The sequence below is a fragment of the Syngnathus scovelli genome, chromosome 2 (genome assembly GCF_024217435.2).
Source record: "Syngnathus scovelli strain Florida chromosome 2, RoL_Ssco_1.2, whole genome shotgun sequence".
NCBI classification, from domain to species: domain Eukaryota; kingdom Metazoa; phylum Chordata; class Actinopteri; order Syngnathiformes; family Syngnathidae; genus Syngnathus; species Syngnathus scovelli.
The window spans coordinates 8,851,605-8,872,420 of NC_090848.1; the positions used below are offsets into that span (position 1 = coordinate 8,851,605).

At 42.6% G+C, this 20,816-nt stretch overlaps 1 protein-coding gene and 1 long non-coding RNA gene across 6 annotated transcripts in view; one reads left to right on the forward strand and one right to left on the reverse strand.

The window, feature by feature from the left end:
• The first annotated feature begins 1,622 nt into the window (after nt 1-1,622).
• LOC125989205 (LIM domain and actin-binding protein 1) lies at nt 1,623-14,363 on the forward strand. Of its 3 annotated transcripts, XM_049755302.2 has the most exons (10): nt 1,623-1,851; nt 3,284-3,329; nt 4,362-4,700; nt 10,366-10,432; nt 11,052-11,140; nt 11,231-11,296; nt 11,372-11,426; nt 12,389-12,438; nt 12,508-12,641; nt 12,861-14,363. In XM_049755302.2, the coding sequence occupies exons 2-10, from the start codon at nt 3,291-3,293 to the stop codon at nt 13,858-13,860; spliced, it is 1,839 nt and encodes a 612-aa protein (XP_049611259.1). In that variant the 5' UTR covers nt 1,623-1,851; nt 3,284-3,290; the 3' UTR covers nt 13,861-14,363. The 3 variants fall into 3 exon arrangements, with proteins under 3 accessions (XP_049611259.1, XP_068509388.1, XP_068509389.1); XM_068653287.1 differs by lacking the exons at nt 1,623-1,851; nt 3,284-3,329 and adding an exon at nt 3,590-3,753; XM_068653288.1 differs by lacking the exons at nt 1,623-1,851; nt 3,284-3,329 and adding an exon at nt 3,804-4,041.
• Nucleotides 9,329-20,816, reverse strand: part of LOC125989211 (uncharacterized) — a 33,942-nt gene continuing 22,454 nt past the window's right edge. For all 3 annotated transcript variants that reach the window (XR_011088279.1, XR_007488624.2, XR_007488625.2), the window contains 3 exons: nt 15,080-15,161; nt 11,022-11,185; nt 9,329-9,820 (listed from right to left, as the gene is read on the reverse strand). This is a non-coding gene — a long non-coding RNA (uncharacterized lncRNA). The remainder of the gene's footprint in view (nt 9,821-11,021; nt 11,186-15,079; nt 15,162-20,816) is intronic.

Here is a 20,816-nt window from a genome sequence, read left to right on the forward strand (position 1 = left end):
TTATTTTACTTACTATGTATTGTGTATTTTATTTCACCACCACTCTTTGTATAGGTACAAAAAAATACTGCTAACATTCAACATTAATGAAAGTTTGAATGTACATTTTAAAAGTATTTAGTGGTAATCTGGTAATCTACCTTTGGTAGAGGTGCGCAAACGTCACAAAGGAGCAGTCTTCAAAAGAGAAGGCGCGTTCTGCCATCTGGTGGACATTTTATATTACTGCACTTGATTTTCAAGACAAACGCTTTACTGATAGTTAAAGAGGCATGATGCTGTTAATGAGACAACAATGACTTGTAGAAAAAACAAACAAACAAACAAACAAACAAACAAACAAACAAACAAAAACAAAAACTATGACTTGTAGCAAAAGTGTAAAAACGCACCCAGCAATACACACACACACGCACACTTCTAAAAATGTGGTGGGGTGGCGCTTAAGTGTTTGTGTGTGAGCTGTGGCCAACATCAGCAATAAGAATAATTTTGTACTTCAGAATCTGTACTTTTTTTAAACTTTTGCTTAAAGTGACCATTGATTGAGCTGAATATTGCAACAGCAAAAGGCAACGCACTAAGACTAAGACACTCTGCCAACTTTTCCCATTGAGTGTTGACTGCCTGAGAAATCACTTGACGTTTCTTGTAATCAATGACTCAACACATACTGTTGCACGCATATCACAATATTTCACAAAGGTTGGCTGCGTTGTATCATCGCTCCCAAATGACTCATTTGCAAGGACTCGGGGCTTTTGGAACTGGAAGGTATAATTTGAGTCCTGCTGTCGACAAAAATATAAAATACGGTGTGCAGTCCAATCAGATTTCAGCCTTCATCAATTTCATCTACCTAGTGTTTCTGTTTCTTTAACCAATCGCATTTCCAATATACATATTACTTCAGGGGAGTCGAGTCATCGCTTTGAGTAATAAATTAATGCTAGATACTTGATACAATCCTCTGTGTTATATTTAATTACAAACAGAATGATTAATTGATAGCTAGAGCTATAGAGAGATAGAATAATAGAGTAGATAGATAGAATTGATCATGATTTGTTGGTTGTCGTGAGCGGATGCGTTCGTCTACTGAGTCAACAATTTAGAGTTCAAATTGGATGAAGTCAGTAGACTGAATGTGTGAGTCACTCCTCAAGTAACCTTTCAGCTGGCTCCTCATGTTATGTGCCCATGTACGTAAGTATTTCACAAAGAAAAAGGCCTAACATCACCTCAATAAGGAAAAAATTGAATATTATGAAAATACTAGTATTTTTAAGAGGAATTTGGTATATATATTTTTTAGTTTTAAAAGAATCCAGACTTGTATTTTTTATTAATTAATTTTATAATTAGGATAGATGCTATATTGTAAGAATAAATCCCAAACATTTTAAGCATGGAAAGTCTTTATCTTAATTGTCCAGAATAACAATGACAAAGCAATTTCAAGCCACTCTTGGTGCCTGAGCCCAAATAAAGGCACCAATCCATTTCCTCCCTTCCTTGCGACCCCCGTGCAGTTCATGGGTGAGTCACATCCTGGAAGGAGCTGTTGACCGTGATAGCTCGGTTTCCAGTAAATTAGCCTGGGATCCCCCACCCCCTAGTACCACCCTGTTTCTCACAAAAATGTCCACCCTATCTTGAGCTGGCCATCCCACATTGAAGATCTCTTCGCTGCCAGGTGGAGAAGAATGCTGCCCTCTGATTGGCTGAGAGGACTTCTGGGTAGAGCTCTCCGGTGACCTTGTCCACTCAAAAGCATTTGAGTGGGAAAAGCAGAAGGAAACGCTCAAGTGGTCGAAGTGTGCAGTTGGACGTCAGTGCAGATTTTTGCAGGTATGTCATCAAAATATTATGTATTTAATCATATAAAGAAGAACAGGAAATGACTTTGTGTGTCTTAACGTCATGCACGTAGTTTGGTGTTCCACTTTTAGGCAAAAAGCCAGTTTCACACTGAAAGAAAAATCCCATCCTTACTCAGAGTTAAAGAAATAGTGATTTGGAAATGACAGCAAAAATCCCAATATTGCATGTGCTGATTTGTTTGTAAACTGAATCTTAACACTGAAAACAATCACTTCAAATCCTCAAATCAAATGTATTCATTTTAATTGACACCATAAATTGATGGTAGTTCAGTCACTAATTTGTTCCATAAAAATGGTCAGAAAATTAGAAAAATTGTTAATAATTGTTTTTCAGAGCTGATGTTTGTAAATGTCTCATTTGCTTTCACCACATAAACAATCAGTCTGCTTTCACTGAGGACTACAGATCAGTGGATGAAATCAGGACAAGGTCTATAAACAATAATCAAAAAGTTGTGGATCAATTTGACAGTTATTACGTTGTCAATTTTAAATATCATTTTTGTTCTGTTTGGACAAAGTAAAGAGCATGCCTTTCCATCTCCGTGACCTTGTCCTGCTTTTCTTATCTATTAATGCCTGACCAAAAAGCAAATATTGACTCTTTTAAAGGAGAGGTTTTTCTAAAATACTGTAGTAATAATTGTCATCACCAGCAATGTGCAAGTGCTAAGGAGAAAAACATTTAAACTATGGTGTTGCATCAATTGAATTTCAGTCTTCAACTCATTTGATTCCACACCCAGAAAAATTGAAAGTAATGGTAATGCCAATGGCCTCCTCGGCTCCATTGGTGTCCCTGCAAAGGAACTGGCTGTCCTCTCTTCCAAGGGCAAAAATAGCAACATCACCTAACGCTTCTCCAACGTTCCATCTGTCCTTCTGTCGCACTACACTGAAATGACTTCTGTGCATTTCGATTATCACTTGATCAGCCCTGACGAGTTCCTCCAGTTGCAATCAACTGACGTTCCCTGACTTGTAGATTCCATCTGTAAACATTTGCAGCCTATTTCCATAAACGTTTTGTTTAGAAAAGGCCATCACACTGAAGTTCAGAGGCCTGAAAATTCAGCTTAAAGGGGAACTAAACTGAAAAACAATTTTTTGAAAGAATCCAAGGCAGCACTAGTCAAAACACGGTATTCTGATTAATATTGCGTTTGTGGAATAAGATTAAATAGAATTACATATAATCAATGGAAAATTGTCAAAATAGCACTTCTGGTTGGAATTAAATATTTAGAAAATTCCTCAAAGATGGCCGCCACTTAAAGATTTGCGGGTCAGTTGCCCAAAATAAACATGGCACCCCGCACCCCCATGTAAAAGCGTAACAAAAAGCAAAGTCTCCTTTCTTGAACCCAACTTGTACTGACCACTGACTTGTTCATCAGGTACCAGATGGCAGAAGAAGAGGGCCATGCAGACAAGAAAAAAATGGTAGGTGCGCCACTTTGGAATTCCAGTTTGGCTATTGATAGATAGAAGGTGCAAAGAGGCAAGAAACACAAGATGATGGCAACAATCCTCGAAGAATGCAGGTTAAGTTTGTGTTTTGTTTGCCACCATGGAGCTTTCTAGCACCCCCCTCCCTCATTTCCTGGACTTATTTTCCCTCTTTGCCCTCACTGACCACCTCTGTTTCTGATTTTCTCATCCTCCCCGCCCCCTCATGTCCCTCCCTCTCTCCTGGTTTCCTTCCTCCTCTCTCTCTCTCTGCTTCTCTTGTGGGACGTAGGGGGTGGGATAGGTGCTGATCACTTCTCCTCCTTGCTCTCACATCTGGAGCGCCTTGTGGCATTTCTCACCGGCCGGCCGACACCCGATCACACCAGCGGAGCGCCGGGTTTCCAGCCCCTTGCAGGTTTTGACTTCTTCTACAGCTAAAAGTCTTTTTTTATTCCGTTCCAACTTACATCCAGCACACTCTTGTCTGAAGTGCTCTTTGTCTTTTTGTGCAGTTGTTTCCTGTCTCTGCTGACTTTTTGTCCAAGCCCATACCCTCCCCCTCTGACAAAGTTGCTCGCCCTTAAGTTGTGTTTAAAATGTCTCGAGCCTCACCCAGTCCGTCTTTATGAGCTTCATTGTTAGAACTCTCCCCACGTATCCTGTAGAAGGCAACGCGTATCGTTCATTGTGTGTCTAAAAAAGGGTGAGTCATCACATCTGGAGACTTGATGTGGCTCAGGAGTCCGTGTCAGGGAAAAACTCATAGCTTTGTTGTTTTCTTTTATGAGATCTTTTCTTATTTTTTCATGACAACTTTTACCTTCCTTGCTTTCAGACGATTAGAGGGAAGTTTTTCTTACCTGGCTGACAGTTGGAGAAACAGAAACTGTTTCCCAGGTCACAGAACTTCTCTTCAACCCCAAAAATTCGGAGATTCTTGTGCTCATCCCTGAGTAGATTGGACCAGTCAGAGGCAAGCTTTCGTGTCCCTCGTGTCTCATAACATGATATTCCTCTCTGCAGGTGGCATCACAGTCATCCCTTCGCAGTGGGAACTTGAGTGTTTTAAAGAAACATTGGGAGCAGCAGCAATCACCCAGCAGCTCTGCGTTTCAAAAAAGTCAGCTCACGTGGCAGATCCAGAAAGCCGTGGACACCCACGAGCTCCTGCAAGAGGACCCGGGCACCGAGTTGGCAGCACGCGGCCATCGAGCCCATCGAGAGCAGATGGATATGGAGGACAAGGCCAGCAGAGTTGCAGAGGAGCAGGAAGCAGCGCACGCAGAGGTGCCCGATTCGGAAAGACCGAGCGTTCCTCTCAACGACCTGAAGATGATTTTCGAGAAAGGGGAGTCGGACCAGGTGAGTCGCCTCTTCAAGGATCGGAAAACGCGCTAGAACCGAATTGCTTGACCTCGGCGTTACGGTCAATCCAGCTGCTCTGATTTCAAAAGAAGTCAACAACTCGGCCTTTCGTTCCGTCTGCCGATAGAACGGGCTGCTGATCGGTCACGCTCGGAGACAATAAGTCGTCTTTTTGTTCAAGAGCCTCGGAGGCGTCACGCTCCTTGTCACATGGTGCGCTCTCCCCTCGCTATCCTTCGCTCAGCTGACGCCTGCTCACTTCATGCTCCAAAAGGGAGGCTCATGCTTGAGAGTGGAGCATGACAGCAGACGTGTTGAGCTTGCAGTCATGCGTGACCTGCAGAATGCAAAGTCGGAACACTCGCAGGTGGGACGTGTTGACACAAACAGTGTTGTTCATGAGGGCAACGGAACGTGGAAGAAGTGATTGTGTAGCCTTTAGGTGTATAGTCATCATTGAAGTTTAATTTTTTTGCATTATACAACAATACCCTTAAAATTAAATCATAAACAATTAAAAAAAAAGAAAGAAGAAAAAATGTGACCAATGTGACCTTTGGTGTTCTCATATTTTACGCGTGGCAAAGGCTCTCCTCTTCTTCCGTTAACAACCCGGGCAAAACTTTGCTCCTCCTCAACATCTCTAACTTTTATTTTAGCTGAATTAACAGAATTTAACAGAATGATATAGTAGCTTTGGGATCAACTAAAGAGGATCACATTTTAATTATTGAGAAATGTGAGCTCACCATTATTTCAGTATCCAGTCATCCCACGCCCTACTTTTTCAATTTTGCAGTTTGACTGATTTTTTAATTTTTACATGACTAATCTTGCTCAAATTTATGGTGATCATTTTTCCACACGGACTAATGTTCTGCAGAAACACTTTTTTTAAGCACATAGTATTTCAATAAAAAATTCAAATAAAAATTCCAAGATAACAAGGCCTTTCTGTAGCTTGTGACATTAGCCCAAGTAATTCACAAATTAAGCCATAAAATGAATAAATAGACAACTCAAAATAGTCGGGGGGCCTACTCAGTCACATGGCCACGCATAATCAATGTTCATCATTACTGCGGTCACTCCTTATTATGTCGACAAAGGGGAAAACCAGTTAAGTTGAAAGCATGCCAGATCCAGCGTGTGCGTCTTTAAGCCTTCACGCGTCATCATAAAGGATGTGACACCAGCCGCTCAGTTCTTGCCACATGATGAGCATAGTTGGAGATCGGCGAGCGGTCGGTCGATCGGGTCTTTTTCATTCAAGTGAGTGAGTATGGAGTTTGGGGAAATACATTATTTTGATGTCTTGGAATGAGAAGAACGTTGGCCAAAATGCTACCAAGTCACTCATTTTTCATTAGTTATGTGAGCATGGATTCAAATCATCTCGATGGAAAATTGGAGCGGAGATACGCCGCGCTTAGGAATGTTCGCCTGTCCGCTCATGTGACCTTTTTTTTCCTTCTTTTATCTTTGGATCAGGAATGTCTTTGTATTAAGTTCACCACAGAGGCGGCCTGCTTAGACACGATCGGCAGCCGTCAGCTATACTTCAACTTGGAGTCAGATCAGTATTTGCCTGTTAATTCCACTTGATAAAGTCCTTTGGTGTGTTTGGGTGATTCTCCCATTGTGTGATGAAGCTTCTCTTGATTAGTTTGGATGTATTTGTAAATTGGTGGACAAAATGGATTTGTAGACTTCAGAGTTCATTCTGCTGCTACTATCATGAGTGACATCATCACTTAAGACCAGTGAGCTCGTTCCAGACCAAGCCATGACATAACCTCCACCATGATGAGCTTGTTTGTTTTAGATCAAAAATCCTTCCTGTCTCCATCTTCCATCACTTTGGTAGAAGTCAGCGTTGGTCTCATCGGTCCATAAGACTTGGTTCCAAAACGTTTGTAGCTCATCTCTGTACTTGTTTGCAAAATCCAGTCTGGCCTTCTCATTTTTTTTTTTTTTTTTAACTGAGGAGTGCTTTGCAGCTTGCCTGTAAATGTCTTCTCTAAAAGTGGAAGAGTGGTGTGTGATACCTTCACTCCTACCCAGTGGAGGTTGGCGGTGATATCACGCACTGTTGTCTTTGGTTGTTTCTTCACAACTCTCACAATGTTTTTGTCATCAACATCTGTGTATACCCCCTCTTGGCCAACCTGCTTGTCTGCTTAAGATCAAATCTTTTTTTTTTTTTTTACAGGAGAAAACCAAAGCTCGAAACAAGCACTATCTAATACTAAAGCAATAACACCCGAGCAACTAGAAACACGCACCAGTCACATTTTGTTTACTTGAAAAATGTGTGGCTTCAAACTAAAGTTCCTCTATCCTGAATCGTGTGAACGCAACTAGAACTTTTGTCTCACATTCATCTTTTGATTTGAAGTGTAAATAACGAAGTGTAAATCACCATAATGAAAACACACGGCAAAGCAAACGTTCCAATTTACACTAGTGAAAATTATTTACAATAAATTTTTTTTTTGGCAAACGAAATCAAATGGAGGTCAATTCCAGTGCGGTTTGAGAGTCCAGCTGTGGATTTCAGTGGAATGACTCACTTTGTAGAATAAGTCTTGTTTATTGGCATTTGTTGCCAAGAGCAATGAAACTCAAAACTGAAACTAGACTTATATGGTAATATTAAATTGGCAGATACATGTTGGCTGTACATGTATGTAGTACACAAGTAAAAGTAGTTTTATTGCATATTCCGATGATGAAATGCTGAGGCCGAATGAAAAGACGCATTAGGTCAACCGGATGCGAGTGCAGAGGCTCGCAAAACTGTGCATCTTTGTACCAGCGATGATGTCATGCTGTGTGCTCATGACATCAGCTGATCTTCAACCTCATCAAAGCCTACCTCATCAATCACACGTGCGCACCCCCCCCATCCACATCACGAAATGCCTCACCCCCCTCTTTTGGTGAACCCTTTAATTCCACTGCCTCCCTCCAACGTTTATCTCAATACGCCCCTCCCCCATCCACTCCGTCACCCCTCCCATCCTTCCTGGCTCGCACAACTACAACCCTGTTGCCCCATTGTGAGGCCTGGAAAGAAAAGCGGCCCTTGTGCCATCTGGGTGACATGTGTGAGACGCAATGGTCGGCCATGAAGGCCTTCTCTGCTGGCCTAACTACCAAAATTATCGACTGTTCATTTGGTTGCATTGGCCAACAATAATGTTTGGCATTGGTTGGTCAAAACATGTCGGTTGTAATCTGCGGAACATTCATACATTTCACAGAAAGGATTTCAAAACAAAGAATTGTCCGAATGACAGCTCGCATCTAGAAAAACTTTGGTAACTTGTATCTCAAGGCACAACTCAGTTCACTGAGGCCCAAAAGCAGACATGTCCAGTGACATCATCCGGATTCACCAGGCAGGCGAAGGTTTGCCATCATCTCCATTGATCACGCAACTTGCTTACCACGCTATCTTCACAATATAGATTTTCAAAAGTAAACAAGCGAGCCTTCAAGTCAAGTCATGTAAATAGTTCAAGCAAATTTGCAGAAGTCCTAAAACTGGTGACTTAACTCGGACTTGAGTCATTTGACTTGAATCCCAGAGCTTCCGTCGTAGCTTGACCTTGATTGAAGCATGTCCCTTGCTCCCATTTGGCACCACGAAAACCTAAACCCAGACATTTTTGATTTAGCCCCTTCCACCCCCCTTCTTCCCCTTTTGATCGGGCAAACCATCCAGCACAACCCCCCCCCCCCCTCGTGCTGCACCTGCTACTTGTCCCCAATTCCCCCGCCTTCCCCCGAAGCCTCCCCAGGGGCTCCGCTCCAGCCCTCATCCCTTCTGTGTGTCATGAGCTAGTCTGGGCTGGTCCGCTCAGTCTGTGCCCGGACCCTTCGGAGCTGAGCACCGCGTTGCCTGAACGTCTGCAGCGGCTTCTTCGTCCGTCCATCTCAGTCATTGGTTCTCTTGACCAAAGGTAGCTATGTGTGTGCTTTTGTACTTTGCGATTCTTCTAATGAAAGTTGCCTTCATAAGGGGGAAGTTCATGAGTGGCTCTTTGGGGTCAAATATTCTCACGTTTTCCTGCCTCATTCCTGTTTTTGGAAGGCTTCATTTTGTTTGAATTTGGTCATCCGAGTGTGTCATACTGTACAAGAGTTTTAATGGCGTTAAGATTAGCGGCAGATTCTTTGTCTGGCTCTTTAAGCCACGCTCCTGAGAACCCGCGTTTGTGTTTACATCGGGCTCGCCACATGTTTACACCCCCTCCCTCAGTGTCTGCGACCAACATCTGTTGGTCCCTCCTCTAAGCTGCCCCCCCTCAGCCTGCGGAACATAATCCACCCATGGGGATCGATCCATTACCACGGAGGTGGTTTTGGAGTGAAAAGGGCGGAGCTTTTTAGCTCTTGGTCTTTGGGTGACTCACGCATTGTCAATTTTTGGAGCTGTTACCGTTGAAATATTGAAATCGCTTCAATTATGCACTCCGAGTGTTGAAGTTTTGAACACCCACCTACAATTTTGGACATTCTAACAGTCCATATTTCTCTCCTAATTCAAACCTTTCCATACTAACTGATTCAAAAAATTAATGAATTTTTAAGTGATTTCAATATCAATTCTCGCCACATCATATTACATAACATGTATTTATTAATTTTATAGCTAATTTAGAACAAAAGTCAAGAAAAAAAATACTGTAGCAGTGACCACTATCACAAGGACCTCATGAAATGGGCCAGAACTCTCAAGAGGGCAGAACGTCAGCAAAATATGGTGCTGGTTTTCCTTGGAATGTGTATTTTGTAGTGCCCCTCAACCGCAGCTTTCAAACGTCTGGCCTGGGGGCCAGGCCTGGCCTGCCACAAAAATTTTTTGTGGCCTGCTGTGGTCTTTGTTTCATCCTGAATGCATCTATTCTTTTCATTTTAGCAGAAAATCTGAACAATAATTGCAAGTTTTTCTTTCTTTTTTTTTTTTTAAATAGTTGACTACCCTGAGCTGCAATGGGGCTCTTTGTTACAATCAGCTTGATGACTTGAGACAAACATGCCAGAGCTCGTGGAGCGTTCCATTCCACCATGATCAAGTGAGGGCATAGGCCTGCGCTTCCCCTTCAACTCTGTTTGAGCTCTTGGAACAAATTCAGCACTCGTGAACAGTACGATCTTGTCTCTGTTCTCTGCTATCTTGTGAAATCTTACCTACGCTCATTTGTGGGAACCAACAACAGTCAAGGCAAAATGCATCTTTTAATTTTGCAGCCTGGCAGTTTTATTAACATATTCTTGAACAAAGTTGTCACTACCTTTGGCTCATCATCTTTTTAATTTTCTGAGCCAAACAGCAGGGACCCAAAATAATAGCCCCTTCAATTCCAGTGGGGTTTCATGATTTGAATTCAAATAGCAGGCAGAGACGTGTGCAGTGTGTTTTGTCTTCTGCTGATCAGACGGGTTGTCTGTCGGGCTTTCTGAGCTCATTAAGGGGATTAAAGTGGTGGGCAGACACACTAAACAGTGGCTCTGCATTTGGATTTCGCTGATGGCTGTGCATGTTGATGCATGAAGAGCGTGTGTCATGCAGGACACATTCTCGAGCAGTTTTTTGCTCTCTGGCTTGTGTTTAATTGCCTCCTATTTTGTTTTTCTGCTCTTTTCTTTTCAGGTGTCTCGAGAGCAGTCAAGTCGAGGAAACGCTGCTAATACAGCCAGCATGGAGCAGCTTCCGGGGGGTATGTATGGACTCTAACTGTGTCCCCCTGAATGCAAAATACAACACTTCTGCCTATTCCACAACATAGGACTTGATATCAACTTGACAGCGCAAGAAAATGTGCAGACATAGTTTGACAAAGATTCAGTTACTCGTTTAGCATGTATCATCCATCAGAAAATGTCTAAATCGGAGGATTTGGACAATGTTAAGTTCAACAAGGCCAGAGAATAAACAACTGTCAAAACAGTTGTTGATTCATTTGACTGTTCCACCTCTGGTGCCTTCACATGACGATAGAGCGTGCAGCTTAAAATTATGCAGAACAGTCTTGATTTACCACAAGAGGCTATGAGGAGTTGAGTGTAAGATGTACACATCGCGTGACACAGCCGAAAGTGACTGACATGGACCATAGCAAAAAAATATATATAATTAGTGACTCTTCACCAGTCACAAAGTGATTGAGCACCACACAAACTGCAACGGAGAAACTGATTTCTAAAAGTGAAACTGCCTGGTTGTCAAAATTTGGCACAATTCTAGGGGTACACACTTTGAATACAAAACAAGGAACTGGAACATGCCAAATGAACTTTTCCTCTTACCTTTAATGTGTTGTCTTGCATTTGCATCAGACGGAAGTCTCGCGGAAACGACTCCTCTCAGAGACAGGATGGCTCTCTACCAGGCAGCCATCTCAAAACAGGATGTTACCCCGGTCAATGTGAGTACTGTACATACTCCAGATGATCCATTAAGTAGGTATTCCCTGATAAAAAAATTAATTATTAAATTAGTCATTTATCACTCTTAGACTGATCTGCAAGAACTATTCGGTGGCAAACAGAAAGAGAACGTCCCACCCTTCTCCCTGGACATGGTGAGCTCAACCTTAATGTGATTACCATGATAACATTTGGATCATAGGACTGAAGTTCTTTTCTCTCATTTACAGAGTCCAGAGACTGAACCGCCAAACAGCAGAAAAAGTTTTAATGACGAGAACAATGGTAATTTATTTCTGCACATGCAAAATTGTTGAGGCCCCTGATCTGTTAATGAAAGTGAAAAATAAGTTCTGTGGTTCAAAAGAATGACCTTGATCCAACTGATGATCAAAATGGCTTAGACAAAATGTTGACTCGAATGTCCAATAATATTCATATCCGGACCCTTCAGAATATTCTCAGGTTTTGTTTTGAGGGATTTATTGTTTGTCTTTATCCTGCAATTGCGATCAGGTTATGCGACACCGGTCCCACAAACATCAAAAAAGCTTTGTGGCTTATTACTATCAAGTCCACTCATCAGTATCAAGATCTTTCTGTGATGATGGTTTCAATTTTGCCTGTGCCATGTGTACAAAGAAGAGAACATTTTATCTACTGTCAGTGAAACATACAGTCTGTTCTGAGGCTGTTTTGCTTCATCTGGCACAGAGTGTCTTGAAGCTATCGAGGTATTGTGGGGCCAAATGAGCTGCTTAATGTCAAAGCTTGGTTGTAGTTGCAGGTCATGCAACTAGATTCGAGACACCAACACACAGCTAAAAAAAACAAAAACATTTTGCACCGTTCTAGAGATATCGACCTTCCATGAGTAAGCTCGGCCAATACAGATTCCCATCGCATGAGTGAGCACATTTTTCAATTTGAGAGTTGCTCAATAAGGATTGTTAATACATAATCAATTAATCGGTCCATTATTTTTGCAAATAATTGATGAATCAGATTTAAATCCAAGGCATTCTTTCCAAACTTGCATTCCTTTGTTATATAACACAAGACATTATTTCAAATTGTTTGCAGAAAACACAAACATAAATTACGATTCAATTATCAGTCTGACCTCTCCACCCAGTGAGTGTGCCATTTGCGTCCTTCCTCTGCAAAATTTTAACGAGTTGTGATTTCAACTGCTCAATGGCACCACCCAGTGTTCAAATTGCCAACATGTTGATCTGCTGCCATAGGTCCTAGTGATGACAATCCATCTTCCTGTTCTCCAGCCAAAACTCCAAGGGTGAGTTTTACACAACGAAACACACACTTACACACTCGGCTCACACTCATTTGTGTATATCCTGAGCAGAATTTCCGTCTGCCCGTGAGGGAAACGTGCGTATCCTGTCAGAAGACAGTGTATTCTCTGGAGAGGCTGGTGGCCAATCAGCAAATCTTCCACAGCGCTTGTTTTCGCTGCTTCCACTGCAATACCAAACTCAGGTGAGCAGGCAGACCACCTAAGTCAAGCTCTACTACTTTTCTTTGCAATTCCAATGACAAATGACCTTGTGAATACTACCCAGGATAATATTCAAAACAACGATAAACATCAGCGACAATAATTAAAGACGTACTTGCACATCTCGATTGGATATTATATCTTTGGAGAGAAGGTTGAAAGCATCACATTTTTGTCTTTTACCCTCTTTCGCCATCTAGTTTGCTCAACTACGCCTCCCTGCACAACAACGTGTATTGCAAGCCACACTTCAGCCAGCTCTTCAAGGCCAAGGGTAACTATGACGAGGGCTTTGGCCACCGGCCTCACAAGGAGTTGTGGGAGAGCAAAGGCGAGACGGGGGAGACCACCGCCACACTGCTGATGCAGACGACTTCGCCGCAGGTCGCCAAGAGCCCCTCTTCCCTCGGCTCTGAGCTGACAAGCCCCAGCGTGGAGGAGTCCCCGCTCGCCAAGGTCAATGTCCTGACCGCCACCATGGAGGCCCTAGGACAGGGCACCCCGGAGAAAAGTGACAGGCCGGTGGAGACCCGCAGGCTGAAAATCTCCTGGCCGCCACAACCGGAGACTGACGCCGGTGCCGCTGTGCTCACCGACTCAACCGGCAAGCCCATTCGAGCCAAGTGGCCACCGGAGGACACCGACTCCTCCGTCTCCTCCTCGCCACCCGGACAAGCCAATGGAGCTTCTGATCAGGGAAGAGGCTCCTCCTTAAAGGAGCGCTGCATGCTCTTCACACTGGCGGGTCAAGGCGCAACAGATGAGTCCCCGAGCAGGGAGCTGAAAACCGGGGGCCAGTCGCCAGATAATCACACGCCCACAGAGGACAGCAGCGTGGATGTCAACAGCAGCTTTGGAGAGGAGGGTGAAGACATGTTGGAAAAAGAGGGCGAAGACATGCTGGAGAAGGGAGTTCAAGACGTGAAGAGAGAAGACGGGCCAAAGCGTCGTCTCTCCTCCCACAAGGTCAACGCTGTGGGTCTCGCTCACCCAGGGGAGTCACTGGAGGACCAAGAAGAGGAAGAAAAAGTGAAACCTGACAAGTCCTCTCAGGAGGAAGAGTTGGAGGCCAGTCGCTCACCGCAGGATGTGGGCTACTGGGAGGGCGAGGAAACCGACGAGAAGCCGGAGTTGGAGACGCTGAGCGTGGAGGAAATGATCAAGCGAAATCGCTTCTATGATGAGGGAGAGGACTTCTGAATCGAGTCCAGTGACTTCCTCGTCCACTTGCCGAGTTACCGCTAGTTTCAGGTTGAACGCGACCAAATTCTTGAACTGTGCCTCTTTTCTACATTCAAAGCCATTCCAATTTTTTTCTTCCTCTCACCTTTTTTTAAGTGAAACGTATTTAAAGCTTCGTCTCAATTAAACATTATTAGAGGTAAAGGCCGAAAGACTCAAATGTATTTCACCTTACCGTTTTGAATTTGAATGCCACTGCAATACCAATCAATGCCATGTTGCAATGCCACTGTTGCTCACTGCCTTTTCTTTCAAATTCACAATAACGGCGAAACCTGTAATAAACAAAACAAACCCTTCAATCTGTTACTATTTAAGGAAAAAAAATGTTTGGTGTTTTAAAAACACTATTGCCATTTGCAATGTTTATCCTGGAAAATTAGAAACCAAAACTGGATAATCTGGTTCTGATGTACTGTTTCTAAGGCCGTGACCTATTTAAATAAATTGTGAACAAAATATCTCAGTTGTTTTTTTTCTCCTGGGGGAAAAAAAAGCAAAATAAGAACAGGTATTTTTAAGATGCCCTTTAAAAAAATCAAATGGTATCAAAAAGGCATTTTGCCGTATTTTGCTGTCGACTATAAACGCCATCACATGTGCTCAGCTAACGGACCAATCAGGGCTCAGATTTTGAAACTCACATGGGCCGGATGTTTTGTCTCTCACTGCTGCAACACGCCGCATTCAAATGATTAGGATCTTTAGCCGGCATCGTTGCTGATCATTTGAATCAGGGGCATTGGAACAGGGAGACTTATAAAACATTCAGAATAGCCACCCCTGGCTTATAGCTGTGCAAAGATCTCCAATTTAAAACCACTCAAAACATGCAACATGTCTGCGCCCCCATCCAGCAATCTCCAGTGAGGAGCAACTCTGTGCTCCGTCACTAGGCGGCGCCCTACCTCTGCCATACAGAGATGGTTGCCAAAGGAGGGTGGTTGGAGCACCTCAGGGAACTTGCTTGTTTTGCTTGGACAGGCAAATGAAATAAAGCAGACAAAGGGTGTTGGACCTCTGCGTTGACAGATGACAGAACACACTGCGCAGGATTTACAAGCGGCAAGGTTGCCTGATGAGGCGCTGTGATTATGACGATGACATTTACAAGCCAGCGTAAGTCTTAAATAAGCCAACTGCAGAGTCACGAGCGTGTTGTGAACATGGGTCTCACCCGTTGAGGGGATGCAGATCCACTGACCTTCTCGCAGCTGCTCAGCATCTCCAGGGTGGTGCGGAGGTTGCCAGATACAACGCTGGATCGGAAAAAGAGGCGTGATAAAAATAGTTATTTACTGGTTTCTCCAAAACAAATTTATAAAATAGAACATGCGAGTTATTTTTATTTTGCCGATCAAAAAATACACAAAGAGAGTCTGAGTTTAAAAGGGGCCATCCTGGCCACATGGTCCCTTTAAATAAATAAGTGGCAACAATGTGATGTCAGTCAAGTCGATTTTAAGTTTCTAAGTGGGCCAAGTGATCAAATATTATCCAGCTCGCATGAAAAGAACCCAGAGACACTTTTCAACGTTCATACAAAAGGCTTCTACTCAACTCGGAGAGCAAATACACACGCACGCTAAAACAACAAGTGGAGTGTGTGTTCTCATATATTAAACATTTCATGTGCCACCCACTTGAAAAGGAGCGGCTTAGTTGCTATTGTGAGGCAAACTGCCGTCATGCGTTTGCAACAATAATGGCGACGTGGTGGTAAGGCACACGTAAGGGTCGATTACACACACACACACACACACACACACACACACACACTGACGCACCCTCGCACACGTGCGGTCCCGCCCGCCAACAAAGACATCTGATGTCAGGGAACAATGCAGCGAGGCTAATGCATTGCGCTGAGTAAATATTGACAAATCAGAGGATTTTCTGTTCTCACCCACTTGGGTTTCAGGAACACATGGGCTCACATCAACCCGTTCACACCTACGAAGGCCTGCGTGCGGGCGGGCGGGCGGCCGGCCGACAAGTTGCACCAGCGGGAATACTTGATGCTGACAGGACACAAGTCAGAGCTCCTGGCAAATGCTGTCCTTATTATGATATAGCGTACTATATGAATTAATAAAACAATTAAACGACAATTTAACTATCAAACGAGACCTTTTTTAAGATAATTCAGTTACCGGCGCGGTTATTGTTTTCCAACGTAAAAGCAGATATTTTCAAATGTCGATTTGCATGAATTACTGTTGAGAGGCTGGCAGTAAAGAATTTGGACAATTTTAAGTTTTAAAAAAAAAATGTCTCCAAACGACTCGATCATTAAAATAGTTGTCGATTAATTGATTGCTCGCTGTGCTGCTGCTATTGGTGTGTCTGCTTTGGACACTTGGAGCAGCATAAGGCAGCAAGATAGATATGTAAATGAGCTTTCACTTGTATGGATAACTAAGTCTTTTTTTTGTATCGTCTCTTGATTCGTCTACTGATAATGCATCATCATTAAATGGGGTCAATTATTCTGCTGTAGGACCTCTTTTTTTAAATTCACTATTCACTACTTTTTGAAGTTCTCCTCATTATGAAGTGAATTGAATTCACTTGCCACCATATCACGATCGTATTTCAATTCTATGCTGGCAAGCCAAGTGGACGCATGACAGATCGTAAGTTGAGTCACACGTATCTGTAGATAGCATGGAACTATGCATTATTACGATATTTGTTAAAAAAAAAATGCATATGCACATTGCCGCTGGACTATGAAGTTGTTTGTGGCTTTAATATTCCGAAACTGTGTAGGAACCCATTATTGCTGACATTCGTGACATTGCAAATATTCTAATCACAATCAGTAAAAACACAGTACAGCACACTCCAAACAATCATGCAGACTAAAAGATGAAGAAATAAGTCGAAAAAAAAACATTGCAGAGGCAACCTGCCTGCGGACGAGGGTTTCTCAAGGAATCGGCGCGGCTCCTGCGGGTAAATATTTACCGAGTTGTCATGGGACCCGTCCCCAGCGTAGGATACTGTTTAAACAATCAGAATACAAGGAAGTGGATGGAGACACTGTATCATTGTAGCCCTCATGCGGGACCTTGACACACCACACACTCTGCTAACACGCCAGAAGGGTGCAGCTTGGCTAAAAATAGTTGAGTGGGACTTTGGTGTATGGAGTGAAGGTGAGTTGAAGGCAAGTTTTCCAACAAATATATCCATCCATCCATCCATCCATCCATCCATCCATCCATCCATCCATCCATCCATCCATCCATCCATCCATCCATCCATCCATCCATCCATCCATCCATCCATCCATCCATCCATCCATCCATCCATCCATCCATCCATCCATCCATCCATCCATCCATCCGTCTGTCCGTCCATCCATCCATCCGTCTGTCCGTCCATCCATCCATCCATCGTTCCATTCATTTACCGTTCCGTCCATCCATCCTTGCGTCCATCCATCCATTCATCCATTGTTTTGTGTCCTGGGTCATCCCAGAAGAATCTTCACCTTTCGGCTGAGGTTTGTCTCCACTACAACAGACCAATACAAAGTCCATCGGTCAACTAATCAGTCTCCAAAAAGAGAATCAATGTTTTTTATTTGCTTTTCCAAATTACTGACGCTGTTTGGTGGAGAGAGATGTTTTTGTTTTGGAAAACTTGAAAAACCTGATTGTGGTGCACTAAACTGGAAAGAAGTGCAGTGGAATTTCATGAAGGGTCTGTATACAACAGTAAATATGTATAATTTACAAGAAGCAAATACTTTGGCGAGAATAACTTTTATTTACTGTATATCATGAGACCAAATTTACCCAAAAAAAACTAACCCCAAAGTTATAAACACAGCAACATGTCACAGAACCGCTGCAATGCTCGGAAAGCGAGTTTGGAATTCTGAGCTTTTAAGCTCTGTCTGTCTTGATCATATGACCAACATATGCACTGTCACCAATCCAAAGTGCATAAGCACGCACTTCTCAGACTATCTGAGAACTTCTGCTCTCGTTTTTAAATAGCTGGATCAGAGCCCACTCCTTAACCCGCTTGTCGCAAAGCTGATCTCAGAAAAACCGCAAGCATCATTCTAGTCTCAAACAAATAAGATTAATGGTGGCCACGTTAGGGTGCGCGCATACGGCTGCCAAACCAGACAGACCGCGAGCAGCACTCAAACTCGGGGGCCAGGCTGGTGTGCGTCGCCCATCACTCAGCGGCAAACTCGTCCGCAGACCACAGCGGGGCTTGCCGCTCCCGCTGTATTATTCATGCCCGAGTGAAATCTGCATAAGCATATTGGAGTCGAAGATTATAAACAGCTTCGAATCATGCATGGAATGTACAAAGGAAAATATGTTTTGCTATGTGGATTTCTGCGCAGTGCAAACATCACAGCTCATTATAGTTCCGATCAGAGGATAAAGAATATATGACTGGAAGTATCGTTTAATGTGTTGCCGCAAATATTATGTTCAAATATCACTTGCAAAAAGGATTAAATAGGAGTTTTTTTCCCCATCCTCTACATTGAGTCACTCGTACCTCGTGGTACTAATGTCAAATTTGGTTAAACGTCTCTTGCAAAGTGCATCTGGTTGGAACCGGCGCTTTTTGTAGCCATTAAATGTGGGATAATTGTAGCGGGCTGTTTCAGCACTCTTGTTGGCAGAATCAATCAAGTCAATTCAAATTGGTTTGTTTCCTGGCATGTACTCAGGTTTTATTTAAGCATAGTCCAAAATGCAGTCAATCTTGACTGCAGCTGCTTATGAGAAGTTAACAGGGCTTGGCCTTGTCAACTTTTCACATATTCTTAAGAAATTAGAGCGGCCTGTGTGGATTAGAGAAAAATCCCAAACAAATTCAAACTTGTGCGCCCAATTTGTGTTCTTTTAACACGTTGCACAATCATTCCACACTGGAAAGGAAGTGATTCAAATAAATTATTCAAAGTCCAAATTTAATGAGATAAATGTCCATGCAGAGTAATTGGATGCTTCAAGCTATCATGTAAACAATGTTTGTCACAAAATCTCAGCTTGACGCAGATCGGCAGGCTCTGTCACTTTTGTAAACGATATTGGCAAATCCGGCGTCCAAAACATCCGAGACTTAACATATGGAAAGAAAGATTACTCTGACTTGACTTTTTTCTTGGCTATTTCTTCACTTGAACGTGAACACTGGTTGCCTTGCAGAGAAATCGAGTTTTTCCTGATGATGTGAGTGGCTGGAGGTTTTTGTTACTTTATCACCCTGCCTCCATCTTCCTTGAGCTCTTTTCTAAGCACCCTTACATTCCCTCCCACCCTGAGATATTTGGGTCGAATGTCAACAGATAGTATGATACTAACGCTGTCTCCTCATTCCATTCAGGAGGAATTCCACACGCTTATTTGAAAAAAAATAAATAGGCTGTCATTTATATAAATTATATTTAAACATAAAAAAAAAGATATTAGTCAGACACCACCAGACAAATAATCAGGCACACATTAAGAAGTAAAGCAAAATAGTTTTTCTAATTATTGTTGTATACCGTGTCAAGGTCTGGGGACAAACATCTATTTTCTATTTTAGAGAAAAATTCAATATTTGACTCATATTTCACATTTGCTTAAATCCTATATGCTCTAACTAAAAAATAGAACTAACATCAAACAGGGATGCATCTCAGACAGGAAATAGGAATTTGATTGTGACTTGAAACTAACGAAAGATTTTGTCAAATGTTTCTGAGCAAGCGGTGGCGATTTTAGGCTTATTTTACGGGATACCGATTGATCTTGCAATCAACCTGGAATCGGAAGTCACTGTCGAGCTTCAGATTCAAAAGTCAAACTATATTTTGTAAGTGTACTGTATTCATTGAGCACATTTTAGAGCATTTCAGACAATCCATTTGCCAGTCCACATATCCTGTTGAGTCACAGGGAAGGCGGAGTCAATCGTTACACCCTGAACCGATCATTGTTAATCACAGCACAAACACTTAAATCCCTTTTGACGGGATTGTGCCAGACTTTCTGGATTTTAATCGAATTAAAACGTTCATGTTCTTTTCCCTTTACCAACATTTTGGCTCGTCTAGGCTGATCTGCAGGTGCCAACAAAAACAACTGGCGAGCCAATTTTAGTAGACAAGTGTGACTGAGCTAATTGCCAGAGGTTGTATCTGTCTTCAAGGCTGCACCTTCATTATTTAAGAAACACACCACACGGCATAGCTTCAACTTAGATCCCTCTGAAATCTAGAGAAAATGTCTGTTTAGAGACAAACAGGCTTTAAATGCCATTTTAAAAAACGGTTAAAACAGTGGTTTTCAAACTTTCTACTTGTTTTATTTGGCTCTCCATGTACGACCATAATGTCCTAAATTAAACATAGTCGTGTTTCATAAAGTTTGTATTGTTTTAAAAGTGTTGTAAATGTTACAAAAACATACTTGGCTATAATTAAATAGGGTATTTTTATATTGCTGATTTGATGGGGGTTTCTTGCCGTAACCCCCAAGACGGAGCGAGGATTACGTTCAATGTTCAACTCTGTCCATGGCCGCATCTATTTATGTTTTTGAGTAGATGTTTTTATTTGGAAAACTACATTTGATTAATTTGGCTTTCATAAAGGTGGGTCATGAGAAAATTGTTGAGAATGTCTGCTTTAGAAAACACAAATCACCTAAAAGCACATTAAATCAGCAAGTTTGCGGAATAATGAATAATAAGGTCATCGCATCCGGGCGGAGTGCAACATCTGGCATCAGGGAAACATTATCAGCTCACTTTCACAAGGCCACTGGGGACGAGGAAATGGAGATAGCTGGAGGGAAGAAGGCAAGTGGTGTACACGGACAGATTGAGACATCAGCAGAGGAAGACAGAGAGACATTGAGGAATGCAGCTACCGCTCCAAGCCCCAA

What these genes read in the sequence shown, in the direction of transcription:
- LOC125989205 (XM_049755302.2), top strand. Translation starts at nt 3,291, where the DNA reads ATGGCAGAAGAAGAGGGCCATGCAGACAAGAAAAAAATG. An exon ending in CATGGAGCAGCTTCCGGGGG is followed by an intron (nt 10,433 to 11,051) that starts GTATGTATGGAC and finishes CATTTGCATCAG; the next exon opens with ACGGAAGTCTCGCGGAAACG. An exon ending in AGGATGTTACCCCGGTCAAT is followed by an intron (nt 11,141 to 11,230) that starts GTGAGTACTGTA and finishes TATCACTCTTAG; the next exon opens with ACTGATCTGCAAGAACTATT.